The following is a 17914-nucleotide window of genomic DNA, read 5'->3' on the forward strand; positions in this document are numbered from 1 at the left end:
TCATGTGTTTATGCCGGTGTGGAGAAGTTCTTGGAGATTGAATATGCCTTTCTGATGGAAGTAAAACGTTCCATGGTACTGCCTGGAGAGGAATAAGAGTGTGTTGCTGGCTTCCATTTGTCCTTTTGCATACCTTTCATTCATTTGTTCTATGTACCTTTCCATATCTCTCGTCTCCCCTGACTCTCAGTCTGAAGAAGGGTCTTGACCCCAAACGTCACCTATTCCTTTTCTCCAGAGGTGCTGCCTGACCCGCTGAGTTACTCCAGCATTTTGTGTCTATCTTCGGTGGAAACCAGCATTTGCATTTCCTTACACAAGAGAGTTACCTTGCAGTTGCTGAACCAATGCAGTCCGCTTCCACTAGGATCCACAAAACCTCTGAAAGCCTGGACTAAACCTAAACCTAAGCTGGTTATATTCAGAGGTCCTGGTGACTGGGCAATAGCAGTCCAAAAATCACACTCAGGTGCCTGATAAGCGGATATTTCTTTTGCATCAATATTCACGGAAAACCTAAACCTAAGCTGGTTATATTCCTTCCTGTTAACTCAGCCCAGCCCCAGTGTAAAGTTCTGGCGCACTTTAGCAAACAGCTCCTTAGATTACACATCCTACCACTGTATCAACCCCATGACTATTTGTCCTGACACATATTCCACATGCTCTCTGCTGAAGTATGTCTATTGATGTTTAGGTTTAGTTATGTCACGTGTACTGAGGTACAGTGAAAAGCTTTGTTTTGCATGCTATCCAATCAGATCATATAATACTATATACCAATACAATAAAATCAATCTCAAATACAATAAGCAGAGCAAAGGGGACGATACAGAGTGCAGAATGGTGGGCTGGAGGGTCTATTTCTGCACTCTATTGCTAAACTATCTGTAAACTGTGGCGCAGTGGTAGATCTGCTGCCTTACAGCGCCATAGATGCAGGTACAATCCTGACATGGGGTGCTATACGGAGTTTGAACGTTCTCCCTGTGACCGCAAGGGTTTTCTCTGGATGCTCTGGTTTGCTCCCACACTCCAAAGACTTGCAGGTATGTAGGTAAATTGGCATCGGTAAAGATTGTAAATTGTCCCTAGTGTGTGGGATAGTGGTATTACTGGTTGGTGCGGACTCGGTGGGCCGAAGGGCCTGTATGTTTAAATTAAATTAAACTAAATTAAACTAGTCCACCATGATGAGCAGTGAGTTCAACTGAAGCCTTGGGCCATCTTTTAGCCCGAGAAAAATCCTTGGCCAAGAAGCTTAATATCCTGGAGAGAGGGAACGTGTGAAGAATGAGGCAAAGGAAATCGATGGGAAAGGAAGGTCATATTACAGCAAGGAGCAGTCAGCATGCTAACCACCAACACCATCCAGCTCTTCCCCGAGGACTGTCTCTCTAATTTACAATCCCTCACAAGCCTTAGGAGCAATGATGGAAGATCTGCAGCCAAACAAGGAGGTGCTGACATTGGTCCGATTTGAAATGGATCCAAGGATTAAGAGCACTGACATTTGTTTTTCCTCTAGCAAGGAAAAGACATTCCGCGAGGAACGTTGTAACAATCCCTCCATGGTAAAAGCCTTTCATTCACTGCGTTTACACTCAACTCTGAACACCACCTTTCATCTGCCCATGTCTGAAATATATGCAAACTGGGTTGACTCAGATTTCTGAAGCATCTGTGACCTCTGTGTTGCCTCTCTAGTTCACCCAGTTAGGTACACAAGTGTGCCTTTGTTTTGCCTAATGGAAAAAGGACCGAGGCAGGGTGTAGTGGTTGGGGGGGATGAAATAAGTGGCTGAGAATACTGAGAGCTGCAATAAAGGGAAAAAAATAAATATTATATGAAATATTTGTCAGAAAAAGAGTCCCGACCCGAAGCGTCACCTGTCCTTGTTCTCCAGAGATGCTGCCTGACCCACTCAGTTAGATTTTAGAGATCCAGCGCAGCAACTGGTCCTTCAGGCCACCGAGTCCACGCCGACCAACGACCGACCACACTGTTCACTAGCACTGTCTAACACACTAGGGACAATTTACAATTAACAGAAGCCAATTAATTACAAACCTGCACGTCTTTGGAGTGTGGGAGGAAACCGGAGCACCCAGAGGAAACCCACACAGTCACAGGGAGAACGTACAAACACCATACAGGCCACCAGTGGTCAGGATCGAACCCGGTCTCTGGCGCTGTAAGGCAGCAACTCTACCGCTGAGCCACTTTGCTGTTCTGACGTTACTCCGGCATTTCGTGTTTTTTTGTTTTATTGTACAAAATGTACAGATCAGAACCGGGTCTTTACCCAACTGGTCCAAGCTCAAGTTTGAGCAGTTTATAATGCAAGCTAGTAACCCACAAGTAAACGCCTCCACCCTTTTCCCCCTTTCCCTCTCTTCCCTGTGCCCCACCAGGATGCGTACCCATTTCTCCCACAATTCTATCCCTTTACCCCCATCCCCTTCCACCTAAATCCCTTCACCTGGCTTCACATTTGACTGCACTTTATTCCTGACCTCACACCCTTTTATCTTTTCATCTCTAGCTTATGTCCACCCATCTGCCACTCAGACCCCTTCACCTGTATCCACCTATCACTTGTCTGACTTTGTCCTGCCCACACTTCTCTTCCAGATTCCACCTCCCCCCCTCCCCACCCCCACAATCAGTCCGAAGAAGGGCCCTGACCCGAAACATCACCTATCCATGTTCTCCAAAGATGCTGCCTGACCCGCTGAGTTACTGCAGCACTTTGTGTTTTTCTTTATAATGTAAGCCACCAGGTTATCAGTGCGTTGCAATGGGGGTAACCTGACCACTTAAGGATGCCCTTGTAACTTGCTATGGTCCGCTGCTGGGAACCACATTTCTCAGTCTACTCTCTTTTGCACAATGCTCATTCATGGTTCTATTTGTGCTCCTCAGATTGAATCTGGAATGTTGAAGGACCATATACGAATGATGACGCAAAACTTCTACGCGGCCATTTTCGGGTACGACGAGGTAAGTGTTTCTTATCTTTGAATTTATGGACCTCTGACTTCCATTTGCACAATGATATTTAAGACCAAATTATTAGTGTTTGTGCATTGCACAAAGCAAGGGACCGAGCACTGAGCCCAGTGAAGTCCCACAACACACAGCCCTCCACTCACTAATCCTATTCACTCTTGCCCTTTCTCTTCTCTCACTGAGACCCTTTTGGAATTCCCTTGCTATCTTGGGTGCCATGGATTTGCCCTCTCCTGACTAGCTGCCATTAATTAATTCATTGATTGAAAGATACAGATACAGCCCAGCAAGTTCATGCCGACAATCGATCACCTGTTCACATTAGTTCTATGTTATCCCACTTTCTCATCCACTCCCTACACGGTCACGTGGAGAGCGTGCAAAGTCCACACAGACGTCACCCGAGGTCAGGATTGAACCCGGGTTCCTGGCGCTGCGAGGCAGCAGCTCTACCAGCCGCATCCTTGCCACTCTCCAGGTAAAAATACATCCCAGCTCTCATTTGGGTTTTTTAGTAAGTGCCCTATGTTGAAAAATAGCTTCTTCCCAACAACTATCAGGCTCTTGAACACGACACAACACCTCCACCCCACTGAGGACTGGGCTTTGTCTATGGATCAAAATAAATTGTGCTATGCTAAGAACTAAGAACGATATGCTGCATTCTGTATCTTCTCTTTGCTCTACCTATTGTACCCATGTTTGGCTTGAATTATGTATTGTATTCCATCTGATTGGATGGAATCACGCAAAATTCTTAAACTTCTATAGATTTTTGTTGGTCAAAAGACTATGTTTCTGCACGTATTGTAGTTATTATTTTATTGAACTTAAGCTTTGTTTCCTATATATTATCTGTGTGCTTTATGAGACTGTTATGCTGCAGCAAGCAAGAATTTCATTGTTCCTTTGTCTGTACATCTGACAATAAAACTCTTGACTGTTATCAAGCAACTGAACTGTCCTCTCAAGAACTCGAGATTGTTTCTTATCTACTGTATACCTCATTGGAGACCCTCAGACCATCTTTAATTGGACTTTACTGGACTTTATCTTGCACTAAATATTATTCCCTTTATCATGTTTCTGTACACTGTGGACGGCTCGATTGTAATCATGTATAGTCTTTCCGCTGACTGGTCAGCATGCAACAAAAACTTTTAACTGGACCTTGGTACGCATAACAATAAATTAAACTAAACTCTCTCAAGAAGCGTCCCGACTTAAAATGTCAGTAATCTATATTCTCCATAAGTCTATTCCACCATTCAATCTTGGCTTATCTATCTTTCCCTCTAAACCCCATTCTGCTGCCTTCTCCCCATAACCCCTGACACCCTTACTAATAATTTTCCAGAGATGCTGCCTGACCCACTGAGTTACTCCAGCATTTTGTGTTTTTTTTATAAACAAGTGCCTGCAGTTCCTTGTGTCCACATTCCCCCTCCCTCTCTCTTGATGGCCCCTGGTTTAGGATGTTCGCTCCTGATCTGACCTTTCCAGCAGCCAAAACTCTTTTATATATGCTTTATCCACAAGGTATTAAAATAATACGGCTTCCATCAAAAGAACAAGCCTACACTGTGCTTCCAGACCAAACTCATTCGACATTGATTTGCTTTATTTTGTTTGGAATTCATCTCTGTGAAATGCCATTAGGCACTTGTACATTTCCGTACTTACTTTCTACGTGAATCCTGCCTCAATAAACTGAGTTGTGCAGAGGCAAAATGAGTGTCCACTTTCCCTGCTACTTTGTTACCTCTGAATGGATTTGAGGACAGTGTGTGGAATGGCTTTGTGATCCAATTGAGAAGCAATTTCGGTCTTTGCCATAAGTCGGTGTCAGAACAGTGGATGGTATAAGTCAGAGGTGATTTAAACTCGCCCGATTTACTCGGCCCGCCTGGGCCTACTGGATCTCCCAGTTGCCAAGCATTTCAACTCCCCTTCCCATTCACACACTGACCTTTCTGTCCTGGGCCTCCTCCATTGCCAGAGTGAGGCCACACGTAAATTGGAGGAACAGCGCCTCATATTTTCGCTTGGATAGCTTGCAACCTAGCGACATGAACATTGAATTCTCTAATTTTAAGTAACTTCATCTCATACTCCCCTCCCCTCCCCCTCCCTTCACGCCCCCTTACTCCACCCTAGTTGTTTTATTAGTTCCACAGTTCTCCACGTTGTTTCTCTTAAGATCACACCTTCCCCAGCCACCAATTGACCCACCAGGCACCTGAGGTCATTTGTGGCCGGCCCTGATTGTTCCTGGTCTTGTCTTGCCTCCAGCTCTTCAGGCAGCAGAATGGGGTTAGGAGGGAGAGATAGGTCAGCCATGATTGAATGGCGGAGTAGACTTAATGGGCCGAATGACCTAATTCTACTCCTATTCCTTATGCCTTATGACCTAATGATCTGCTGGACATTGAGTGCTTTACTCATTCTGGTGCTGAATATATTTTTCAATTCACTATTGCTCCTTACGTTACCCATTTCATCGTCAGCCCAGTGAGAGCTCTTACTTTTGAGGTTCAAAGGCTGCAAATTAATGGTTCTCAGACAAAGCACTGCAAGTTTAGTTTAATTTAAACTAAATTAAACTAAACTCTTGGATACCTTATGTATCGTGTTCAGGGGGTTTAAGTCAAGAAGTTGTGTTTATTGTCACAGGCACAGGTACAATGCAGGACAGATGCAATGGTGTGATGATGTCTTCTTGGTTTTGTTCCTTCGATCAGGGGATTTTATCGGATGACCGTGTGTTAGCTGCTTCCCTATGGCGACATTTCTTCAGTAAACAGTGCGATGACCCAAGACAGTTGGAGTTGATGGTTGAATATGTCCGCAAACAGGTACAGAACATTGTCACTAAATTGCACTGACGAACTCCAATCTCCGACAGAGCCACAACTTTACAATAATACAAGCAGCACTTCACCGGGGCGGCACACTGGTTCAACGGGTAGAGCCGCTGCCTACACCCAGTTTGTACGTTCTCCCTGTGACCGCGTGGGGTTTCTCAAGACGTGTGGGTTTGTAGGTTAATTAGCTTCAGTAAGTTGTAAAATTGTCCCTAGTGTGTAGGATAGTGTTAGTGTACGATCACTGGGCGGCGTGGACTCTGGGCTGAAGGGCCTGTTTCCACGCTGTATCTGTAAAGTCTGAAGTCTAGAGGTTGTACGTTGGTGTGATTCTGACTGACTAGTAGTTGAGGCTGACAATAGTTGAAAGAGCTGTTTTATGCACACGCACACGCACACGCACACGCACACTCTCTCTCTCTCTCTCTCTCTCTCTCTCTCTCTCTCTCTCTCTCTCTCTCTCTCTCTCTCTCTCTCTCTCTCTCTCTCTCTCTCGCTCTCTCTCTTATTCTATCTGTATCTCTCTCTTTCTCAGATATAGAAGTACCACTTGGCAAAGACTGGGATACTGAGTAAGAAAAGTTTCTATTCAGTACAAGCCACAAGAGGCCCCAGCAGTTTCCAGTGGTAGGATGTTACTACCAGTACAGAGTGCTCCCAGTAATTTCAGGGGCACTCCCTATTTATAGATGTATAATACACCCTCTCTTAACAACCGCAGAGTTAGTCTGCCCTCCAAGAACCAGCTAAAACAGTTCTAGGAATAGTGTCAGATAACCAAACTCTGGCTCAGCTAGAAACTGATCCTGTTTGGCAGCCCTCCAGCTTGCAAGCTCAATAGCAAGCTCGACCCATGGAGCAAACCAACAGCAAAGGGAACTTTTAGTTTAGTTTAGAGATACAGCATTGAAACAGGCCCTTCAGTCCACCGAGTCCGTGCCCACCAGTGGTCACCCATATGCTAGGTCTATCCCACACTATAGGGACAATTTACAGAAGTCAATTAACCTATAAAACTGCACTTCTTTGGGGTGTGGAAGGAAATCGAAGCACCCGGAGAAAACCCACGCCGTCACTGGGACCACGCAGGTTTTATTTGGGTGCTCCAGTTTCCTCCCACACTCCAAAGACGTGCAGGTTTGTGGGTAATTGGCTCTTTAAGTCGTAAAAATAGTAAATTGTCCCTCGCGTGTGGGATAATGCGAGTATAAGGGGTGATCGTTTGGTCGGCGTGGACTCGGTGGGCTGAAGGACGTCTCCGCGCTGTAATAAAGTCCAAATCAGGAGTGGGAATGGCAAATGCTGGAGGTGTTCGGGTGCCTGGGGGCTTCTGGAGAGGGTGTATGAAACAAGCGGCAAGGATTGTGGCACTCGTACCTCGATCAGCCAGCCATGGGTGTCGAAACATATAAGATTATTAAGGGGTTGGACACGTTAGAGGCAGGAAACATGTTCCCAATGTTGGGGGAGTCCAGAACCAGAGGCCACAGTTTGAGAATAAGGGGTGGGTCATTTAGAACGGAGATGAGGAAAAACTTTTTTCCACTGTATCTGTGCCTATGACAATAAACACAACTTCTTGATTTAAACCTGAACAGGAAACATAAGGTATCTTTATTTGGCCAACACGCAGTTGGCAACTGTGAGCCAATGTTGTCGTAGACATGCTTTAGTTTTAAGGGTCTCCATTAAAACTCCTGCAGGGTTCTCTTTTAAAGAGAGAGAGAGAGAGAGAGAAACCCAGTACGTTTAGCCAAACCAAAAGGTATAGTATCAAGTATAGTATTGAAGTAACCCTTACATCCCCTCTCCCCACCCCTCTCCCACCCTAGTCGTCGTACCAGTTTCACTGTTGTCCTGTTGAGTTTCACTGTTTGTATAATTTGTTATCACCTTTTCCACAGCCAACAATGGACCATTGTGGGCTCCACCTTTCCTTGTCTCTCAGTCTGAAGAAGGGTCTCGACTCAGAACGTCACCCATTCCTTCTCTCCAGAGATGCTACCTGACCCGCTGAGTTACTCCAGCATTTTATTTTTATCTTGGGTATTGTTTCACAGCTTTAGTATTGGCCTTAAGTTCCAATCAAGGTTCATCGCAAGTTTAACATCACCTCACTGCCTTCAAAATTCCATCTCTCTAAAAATAAAGCTTTTATTTGGCAGCATGCAATGCTGCTTTTTCTGATTTATCGGTATCCCCTGATCTTTGTTCCTGCACTCTATTTAGATTCATATTTTTGAAATACATTGAAACCCCTGCTTTTGTTTCCAAGATTTGATTCATCACATATTCATCTCAAAATGAATTTGCCAATCCAATACCTGTTGTGTTGATCAAAGTACAAAGTGCTCGAGGAACAGAGGCCCAGGTAGCTTCTGTGGACAGACGTTTCTTTGGACTGGAACCCTTCTTCAGATGGATCAGTCTGAACTAACCGGAAATCTGAGATGGATGGAAAGGCTTAGTGGGATATGGACCAAATGCGGAGCTACGGGATACAGAGGAGACATGTCTGAGGGCCTCATTTATGCTAGTGGGGGTGGGGGGGCATTAGAGTTGTGTCGTGTTCAAGAGCCTGATGGTTGTTGAGAAGAAATTCATCTTGAACCCGATGGTCAAGATTTATAGCTTCTTGCCGGACAGGAGTGAAATGAGAGTGTGGCCAGGGTGGTGTGGGTCTCTGGTGTGGGTCTCTGATGTGGGTCTCTGGTGTGGGTCTCTGGTGTGGGTCTCTGGTGTGGGTCTCTGATGTGGGTCTCTGGTGTGGGTCTCTGGTGTGGGTCTCTGGTGTGGGTCTCTGATGTGGGTCTCTGGTGTGGGTCTCTGGTGTGGGTCTCTGATGTGGGTCTCTGGTGTGGGTCTCTGGTGTGGGTCTCTGGTGTGGGTCTCTGATGTGGGTCTCTGGTGTTGGTCTCTGGTGTGGGTCTCTGATGTGGGTCTCTGGTGTGGGTCTCTGGTGTGGGTCTCTGATGTGGGTCTCTGGTGTGGGTCTCTGATGTGAGTCGCTGATGATGCCGGCTGCCTTTTTGAGGCAGCGACTCTTACACATCCCTTCAATGGTGGGGTGGACAGACTGGATGTGATGGGGCATCTTGGTCAGCATGGTCCATGGACAGGCTGAAGGGCCTGTTTCCATGCTGTATCACTCTATGTCTTCGGTCCATTCCCTCCACAGATGCTGCCTGGCCCGCTGAGTTACTCCAGCACTTTGTGTCCTATCAAATCAAACTCAAGTACAATCAGTAGAGCAAAGGGAAAGGTACAGAGTGCAGAATATGGTTCTCAGCATTGTGGTACACCAGTTCCAGAGAAAGTCTAATGTCTGCAATGGGGTAGAGGTGAATCTGACAGTTCCATAGCTTATGGAAGGACCATTCAGAAGCCTGATAATAGAAGGGAAGCTGCCCCTTAAAAATGGTAAAAGCAAAAAATGTTGTGAGAATCCAACAACAGCCCCGGAGATGGGAAGCGTGAATGTGAATGTGTGCACAAGGATTGGTTGGCAATGGGGCTCAAATAAAACCCTCTCCTCCCCGCTCCACACCTTCCTCAAAGAAACCTCTGCGCTAAGGGAGGGCTCTCGATGCAAAACACGAACATGTGCTGTGAATTCCTCCTCCAGGTTAGCCGCAATCCCGACAGGAAAGAATATTTTTTTAATTTCTGGAAGTGCCGGGGATTTAGCCGCATTGAAAGGTGTCACTGAACAGACGGCGACTTGTACTCACCACCACGGGGGAATGAGAGAGCCGTGACCAGTGCGGTCAGATCATCCGAGAAATTTCCTTTCTAAAACATAAACCTTGGGCGCTGGGATGTGTTGGGGCTGCGAATCGTACATTCAGTGCGCATTCAAACAGGAGGAAGTGAACAATTACCTGATCTTCCATTCTCAACCGGTTTGACAGGGGGAGAAGGGTTTTGTGAAGTCAGGTAAAGTTAGTCAGCAGAGTCAGGCAGGGAGGGGCACGTTGCTTTGCACAGTACCGGGCAGTGACCATCATTCACCTCCCTTCACTGCCAGTTTTATTTTCCCCTTGGAGTCAATCAAAAACTGAAGCAAACCCTTCACTGCATTAACCCCTTACACTCATAGCTGAATGGGCAATAATCTAGCACAGCCATTTCTACAGCTCTGTTGCTGTTTAAGGGTCAAGAATGTTTAATGATCATATGTACTGACAACGGAACAACTACATTCTCACTTACAGCAGCTTCACAGGCTTGTAAACACAATCCGCACAGGTAAAATATAATAAAGATTACAGGAAGGATGTGGGGGCTTTGGAGAGAGTGCAGAGGAGGTTTACTAGAAGGTTAAAAAAAGACACAGACTACTGGGGTAACAGCGGGTCTCGCAGCATCTCTGGAGAACATGGACAGGTGACGTTTCAGGTCGGGACCCTTCTTCAGTTTTACAGGAATGATGCCTGAGATAGGGGGTTCTTTACTACAAGGAGAGGTGGGATAGACTTGGACTTTTTTCCCTGGAATGCAAGAGGTCGAGGGCAGAGCTGATAGAAGTATATAAAATTATGAGAGGCATAGATAGGGTAGACATCCAGAATCTTTGCCAGGATGGAAAATATTAAATATGAGAGGGCATAGTTTTAATGTGAGAGGCACAAAGTTTGAATGAGATGTGCGAGACAAGTTTTTTTCACAGAGGGTGGTGGGTGCCTGGAGCGTGCTGTCGGGGGCGGGGGTGGAGGCAGATACGATAGTTTTAGAGACTTTTGGATTGGATAGGGACGTGGATATCCAGGGAATAGAGGAATATGGATCACGTGCAAGTAGTTAAGAGTTGGTCTTGGAGTCATGTACGGTATGGACATCATGGGCCGAAGGGCCTCTTCCTGTTCTATGTTCAAAAAAATCAATAAACTATAACTATAAGAACTCAAAAGTCCTTAGTGCAACCAAAGACACTCCCCAGTTCACAGTCGGGGTTAGTGTGTTGTGTTCAACAGCCTGATGGTTGTTGAGAAGAAGTTAATCTTGGTAGGAGTGAAATGAGAGTGTGGCCAGGGTGATGTGGGTCTTTGATGATGCTAGCTGCATTTTTTTAGACAGCAACTCCTCTAGATCCCTTCAATGGTGGGGTTGACAGACTGTGCTTTAACCTGTTGTTCCTTGCTGAATTTTGTGTTTGAGATTTGGAACTGATGTAGCCCTATTCCTGGCATTACACCCCAAAGATTTAACACCAAGAATTTACAACAGAGAAATGGGACAGTTGGTTTCTGCTCCACATCACTCTTCATCACATTGGGCAGCTCAGTGGCGCAGCGGTAGTGCTGCTGTCTTATAGCGCCAGAGATGCAGGTTCGATCCTGAGTACGGGTGCTGCCTGTACGAAGTTTGTACGTTCTCCCCGTGACCGTGTGGGTTTTCTACGGGTGCTCCGGTTTCCTCCCACATTCCTAAGAAGTGCAGGTTTGTAGGTTAATTGGCTTCTGTAAATTGTCCCCAATGTGTAGGATAGAACTAGTGTACGGGTGATTGTTGGGTGGCACGGGCTCGGTGGGCTGAAGGGCCTCTTTCCATGCTGTATCTTTCAACCATCACTTTTATCCACATCACTCTCCTTCAAGAACCTCTTCATCTGACCAGGAACTTAACAGCCCTTTTTTGACATCAGGCAACAGCTAGATTCTCCTCGGAAGCACCAGGTGTATTTGCACAGCCCTCCCAGGGTGGAAGATAGTTTTCCAAACTGAATGAATTTCTCACCACCTCACATTTATTTCCCTTGGGTCTATTCCAGACCACAAGTGGAAACACTAACCCCATCTCTCCCGTTGCGAATCCTTTCCTGGAGATCTTTTACAGGTCCACCACTGATTTTTTGGCACATTTGGTTCCAGAGCTTTGCCTTATTATCCGTTTTACCGGATTTCCAGATCCCCAGCCGATTAGTGCGGGACTGCCAGTGAGGTCAGGAACAGCTGCCTCACCCAGGCCGCCACATTTTGGGGGGAACTTCCGGGGGGAGGGGGTCCGGATTAAAGGAGGAGCCGGACCACCAGTTGCCAGAAAATCAGTGTTGGACCTGTATTACCCTCTGAGTGAGAATGGAATACCACTCTGTTCAATCTTTAGTTACAACCTGGAATCATTTTGGTGAAGTGATTCAAAAAACGCCTCAAAATTCATCAGATCAGGCACATCTGTGGAGAGAGAAACCTTGACAATGTCCCACTCTACCCTGGCCAAGCTCTCATCTCACTGCTACCATCGGGGAGAATGTACAGGGGCATGAGAACCGTGACTTACAGGTTCAAGAACAGCTTCTTCCCATCGACCATCAGATTCTTAAACCACCTTACATAACCTTAACCACAACCAGCTAGATTCTATGAAGAAAGACTGGATAGACTAGGCTTATACTCGCTGGAATTTAGAAAACAGGGGGGATCTTATAGAAACATATAAAATTCTTAAGGGGTTGTAGAGGCTCGATGCGGGAAGATTGTTCCCGATGTTGGGGAAGTCCAGAACCAGGGGTCACAGCTTAAGGATAAGGGGGAAGTCTCTTAGGACCGAGATGAGAAAACATTTCTTCACACAGAGAGTGGTGAGTCTGTGGAATTCTCTGCCACAGAAGGTAGTTGAGGCCAGTTCATTGGCTATATTTAAGAGGGAGTTAGATGTGGCCCTTGTGGCTAAAGGGATCAGGGGGTATGGAGAGAAGGCAGGTACAGGTTACTGAGCTGGATGATCAGCCATGATCATATTGAATGGCGGTGCAGGCTCGAAGGGCCGAATGGCCTACTCCTGCACCTATTTTCTATGTTTCTATGTAACCCTAATTCAGCACCGACCCAAAACGTCACCTATTCTTTTTCTTCAGAGATGCTGCCTGACCCGCTGAGTTATTCCAGCTTTTTGTGTCTATCTACTAGTTAGTTTGTTCGTTTAGTTTATTGTCATGTGTACCGAGGTACAGTGAAAAGCCCTTTGTTGCTTGCTAACCAGTCAGTGGAAAGACTTATACATGATTACAATCAAGCCATTCAAGATTCAAGATTCAAGATTCAAGATAGCTTTATTTGTCATCCAATATTGGACGAAATTCAGTCACCCACAGTCCAACAATAAAAGCATTAAATAAGCATTAAAATTACACAACCCCAAAAACCCCCAAAACACAGTCCAACAATAAAAGCATTAAATAGGCATTCAAATTACACAACCCCAAAACCCCCAAAAACATAGTACAACAATAAAAGCATTAAATAGGCATTCAAATTACCCAACCCCAAAACCCCCAAAAACATAGTACAACAATAAAAGCATTAAATAGGCATTCAAATTACACAACCCCAAAACCCCCAAAAAACACAGTCCAACAATAAAAGCATTAAATAGGCATTCAAATTACCCAACCCCAAAAACACACAAAAAAGAAACATCCATCAAAGAAACATCCATCACAGTGAGTCTCCTCCAGTCCTCTCCTCACTGTGATGGAAGGCCACAATGTCTTTCCCTTCTCCTGCTGTCCTCGCCCGCAGTCAGGTTGTTGTGGTTGCAGGCCGCACCGGACGGTCCACAGCGGGCCAAGCCCAAGGCGAGTCGCAGCCGCTCCCGCAGCCTCCGAAGACGGCCGGCTCCGCCGATGATAAGTCCGATCCGGGGCGGGCGAACACGCTGCTGCTGTTGCTGCACGTCGGGGCGGTCGTGGCTCCCGACATTGAAGCCCCCGCCCAGCAGAGAAATATCCCGCGGCATATCTTAGGCCGCGCCGGACGGTGAAATGTCCTCAACCCAAGCCCCGCGATCCGGGGTGGGCGAACCCGCTGCCGCTGCCAGAGCTCCCGATGTCGGCATCCACGCGGCCCGAGCCTAAGGCGAGTCGCAGCCGCTCCCGCTGCCTCCGAGGACGGCCGGCTCCGGTGATGGTAAGTCCGATCCGCGGGCTCTGCGAACCAGAGCCCTGGAGGCCGACAGCTCCAGGAGTTGGGCCGATGGTAGGCCGCAGCAGGAACGGAGACACCACCCAGAAAACAAAGGTCGGGTCTCCGTTCGGAAGGGACACATATTTACAATGTTACAGTTCCCCCCCTCCCCCCCACACACACACATAGTACACAAACACAAAAACACCACATCACAACTACAATTAAGACAAAAAAAACAACAAAAACACAAAGACAAATGGACTGCAGGTGAGCCGCAGCTGCTAGGGCAGCGCCGCCATTTTGGTCCAGATCCAGGATAAAGGGTAGAACGTTTTGTGCAAGATAATGTCTAGTAAAGTCCAATTAAAGATAGTCAGAGAATCTTCAATTTGATAGATAGTAGCTCAGGACCGCTCTCTAGTTGTTGATTGGATGGTTCAGTTGCCTGAAAACAGTTGGGAAGAAACTGTCCCTGAATCTGAAGGTGTACATTTTCACACTTCTGTACCTCTTGCCTAATTGAAGAGGGTGTGCCCAGAGTGAAACTGGTCTTTAATTATGCTGGTGGCCTTGCCGAGGCAGCGTGAAGTCAATGGAATCAAAGAAAGGGAGGTTGGATTGTGTGATGGTCTGGGCTGCGTCCACGTCTGCACTTTCTTGCAGTCTTGGATGGAGCTGTACATCTTTCAGGTGGGGATGGGGAGAAGAGGGAGTGAGCGGGGTGGGACTACAGCCTTTCTCCAAGGTTGCACTTCATACTTTGGCTTGATTTGTCATAGTCTGGTTTACCTTGAGTAACCGAAAATGTGTATTGGGTATTTAATTTTTGCCTTGTTGCATTTAATGTGCTTTTAAAGCTGCAGCAAGTAAAAAAATAATTGTTCTGGATCAAGTGGGTGTGACAATTAATGGAAGTTGACACTCTTGACTCTTGAGTTAAGGTTTGACTTCCTATCAGTCGTGACTTTCCGCAGTGTTTCAGGGTAGGGGAACAGTTCTGGGGCAGGGCCTAAAGCGTGGTATTGTCAGGTTCAATGGTTCCTTTATTATCACACGCACCAAAATACAGTGACATTCCTTTTTTGCATATAAATCAGTAAGATTATTGCCGTATATAAGTACAATCCCTGATTAAGTGCATAATACAAAGAAACAGCCCACTGAGTCCAGATGCAAGAGTCGCCAGGGTTTGGTGCTGTTTTCACAGTTCCAGCTGCAGCTGGCCCATTGCGGCCGTCGCCTCCATCCAGATCGGCCATTTTATACATGTTTACAATCAAGCCGTCCACAGTGTACACGTGCAGGATAAAGGGAATCACGTATAGAGTCCGTCTCCAAGCTGTGTAGCTCTGTGACGCTTTCTCTTCCCTCTGCAGATGCAGTACCTGGACTCGATGAATGGGCTGGACCTGCTGCTTACAGGAGAGGTCAAGTGGCGACCTCTACTGGAGGACAACCCCCAGAGCGTGCTGAAGCCCGAGGCGCCAGCCTACAATGATGTGGGACTCTGACCAGAGGGTGCCGTCTAACCGAGGGGCCCAAACACTTCCCTCACTCGGTTGCAGAAGCGTTAGTGCCAATCATCGTCGTGACTAGGATAACCCGAGTCCTTCCTCCAACCTGAAATAGCATAGTATTTATCCTTGGGTTTCTCTCTCTTGCCCTCTGCCCAATCCACCTGTTAGGAGTGTCATGTTTTGCCTGTCACCCGGTCCTGCTCCTTAGACCCCAGGCAGGTGAGATAAGATATCCTCCCTCCCTTCTGATGCGGGCTGGGCAAGGTGGGTGGCATTTCCTGCTGGTGTTAATGCCTGGTTAACTGAAGAGACCTTCAATAGAGGCCTTCCTCAAGATCTGCAGTATTGTAAACTCCAAGCTAAACAACTGAACAACAAGGCAACACAGTTTGAAAGGGTAAGACACTGCTCACGTTTCTGGTGGCCATGAGAAGTCATTGGGCTGAAACCTTGTGATTAATCTGTCCTGTCGGCAATCTAACCATGTGGCTTCTGTGTTGATGTTAAACTAATGGGCCTAAAGATCAAACACACCTTAAGAAATGTGTCCACAAGGAACTGCAGATGCTAGTTTACACAAAAAAAGCAAACGTGCAGGAGCAACTCAGCAGGTCAGGCAGCTTCCTTGGAGAACGTAGATTGTCGATGTTTTGGGTTGGGACCCTTCTTCAGACTGATTGTAGTAGGGGTGAGGAAGCTGGAAAAGAGGCCTCTCTAATTAGTCCCTAGTGTCTAGGGAATGGATGAGAAAATGGGATAAGAAAGCATGGTAAATCTTCCGACTGAAGAAGGGTCCCACCTATCCATGTTCTTAAGCAACACCCTTGCAAAACTGAAGAAGGGTCCCGATCCAAAACGTTACCTATCCCTGCCCTCCAGAGATGCTGCCTGACCCGCTGAGTTACTCCAGCACTTTGTGTTTTTTGTAAACAGGTGCGATGGGAGGCTGGAGTGGTGTCAGTAGAACAAAGCTCACACACTGTCCTGTCGTTTTTTTTTTAACTACAAACCCTCACTGAAATCTTAAATTGCAGGAACATTCTCAAAAGCGGGCCGTTAAGTGTGGGACATACACTGTGTTTCAATAAGGAAGTGATGTTTCATCGGCACACGGACAAACCGATTACGTCAGTACTAGTTAATTGACTATAAAGCGTTGCGGGAAGCAAGATTGTTGGAAAAGAATGGAGTTAAAAGCTGACAAGTGCCCCCTCCCCCCCTGACATAGCCTTCTGACAAGAGTCCATGTATACCTCAAGTCGATTTGGGATGGGATTGATTCCAAGTATTGTGAGCCTTAGCTTGATCTCCCTGGAACTTAATCACAGCCTCACCCCCATTCCTGCTCAATTTTTCTTGCAATTTATGTTCATGGGGCAGAATTAGACTATTTGGCCCATCAATTCTACTCCGCCATTCAATCATGACTGATCTATCTTTCCCTCTCCACCCCATTCTCCTGCCTTCTCCCCATAATCCCTGGCACCCTTACTCATCAAGAATCCGTCAATCTTTGCCTTCAAAATATCCAATGGCCTCCACAGCTGTCTGTGGAAATGAATTCCACAGATTCACCACCCTCTGATGAAAGAAATTCCTCCTCCTTTCAAATGGTACGTCCTTTTATTCTGAGGCCGTGGCCTCTGGTCCTAGACTCTTCCACTCATGGAAACATCCAGTCCACGTCCACTCTATCCAGGCCTTTCACTATCCGTGGAGTTGGTGGGCTGAAGATCGTAGGATTTGGTGAAGAAAGGTTGAGGCTGCATGAACTACTGGTGCAGGAGATGGCCCAGAAACAAAGTCAATGTCTCTTGTAACTGAATGGAGATCAGGCAGTAGCTCTCTCCCTGATCTGTGCTGGGGTTTGTTTCTTAATCTAAACAGGCCAGTGTACAGAAAAATATATATTTTGGCTTTTGTGAAGTTCTTTCGGTTTGTATTAAAACACTTCACTCAGCAATGGGTATTTCACTATTGTATTGTATCAGATAATATTTCGGGATTAAAGTATAAATATTCACTTCATGTGATTGAAAACTGTACTGTGTCCTGTGGTCATTAACGTTAAATTGCCTGAGAACACCACAGTCCATAACCAGGGTCCTTCTTTCGCATAGAAGGTAGACACAAAATGTTGGAGTAACTCAGTGGGTCAAGCAGCATCTCTGGAGAGAAGGAATGGGCGGCATTTCAGGTCGAGGCTCTTCTTCAGACTGATTTGTTTACGTTTAGACATACCGTATGGAAACAGACCCTTAAGCTCACAAAACACGTCGACCATCGATCAGCCAGTCACACAAGTTTTATGTTATCCCATTTTCTCGTCCATTCCCTACACACTTGGGGCAAATTACAGAGGCCTTTTTTCCAGCTTCTTAATCCCTACCACAATCAGTCTGAACATTGGCCCCAAGCTGAAACATCACCTATCCATGTTCTCCAGTGATGCAACCTGACTGGCTGAGTCACTCCAGCACTTTGTTTATTCTCTCCTCACTAGTTCTATGTGAGCCCACTTTCTCATCCACTCCTTAACCCCCAGGGGCAATTCACCTACAAACCCACCGTCTTTAGGATGTGGGAGGAAACCGGAGCACCTGGAGGAAATCA

At 46.4% G+C, this 17914-nt stretch overlaps 1 protein-coding gene across 1 annotated transcript in view; it reads left to right on the plus strand.

Annotated features, from left to right (window-relative positions):
• Positions 1 to 17327, plus strand: part of uqcc1 (ubiquinol-cytochrome c reductase complex assembly factor 1) — an 84705-nt gene extending 67378 nt beyond the window's left edge. The window contains exons 7-9 of the mRNA XM_078418852.1: positions 2927 to 3004; positions 5755 to 5868; positions 15161 to 17327. Of these exons, the coding sequence (XP_078274978.1) occupies positions 2927 to 3004; positions 5755 to 5868; positions 15161 to 15295 (327 nt within the window). The 3' untranslated portion in view covers positions 15296 to 17327. The remainder of the gene's footprint in view (positions 1 to 2926; positions 3005 to 5754; positions 5869 to 15160) is intronic.
• Positions 17328 to 17914: the final 587 nt, after the last annotated feature.

The sequence above is a fragment of the Rhinoraja longicauda genome, chromosome 22, assembly GCF_053455715.1.
Source record: "Rhinoraja longicauda isolate Sanriku21f chromosome 22, sRhiLon1.1, whole genome shotgun sequence".
NCBI classification, from domain to species: domain Eukaryota; kingdom Metazoa; phylum Chordata; class Chondrichthyes; order Rajiformes; family Arhynchobatidae; genus Rhinoraja; species Rhinoraja longicauda.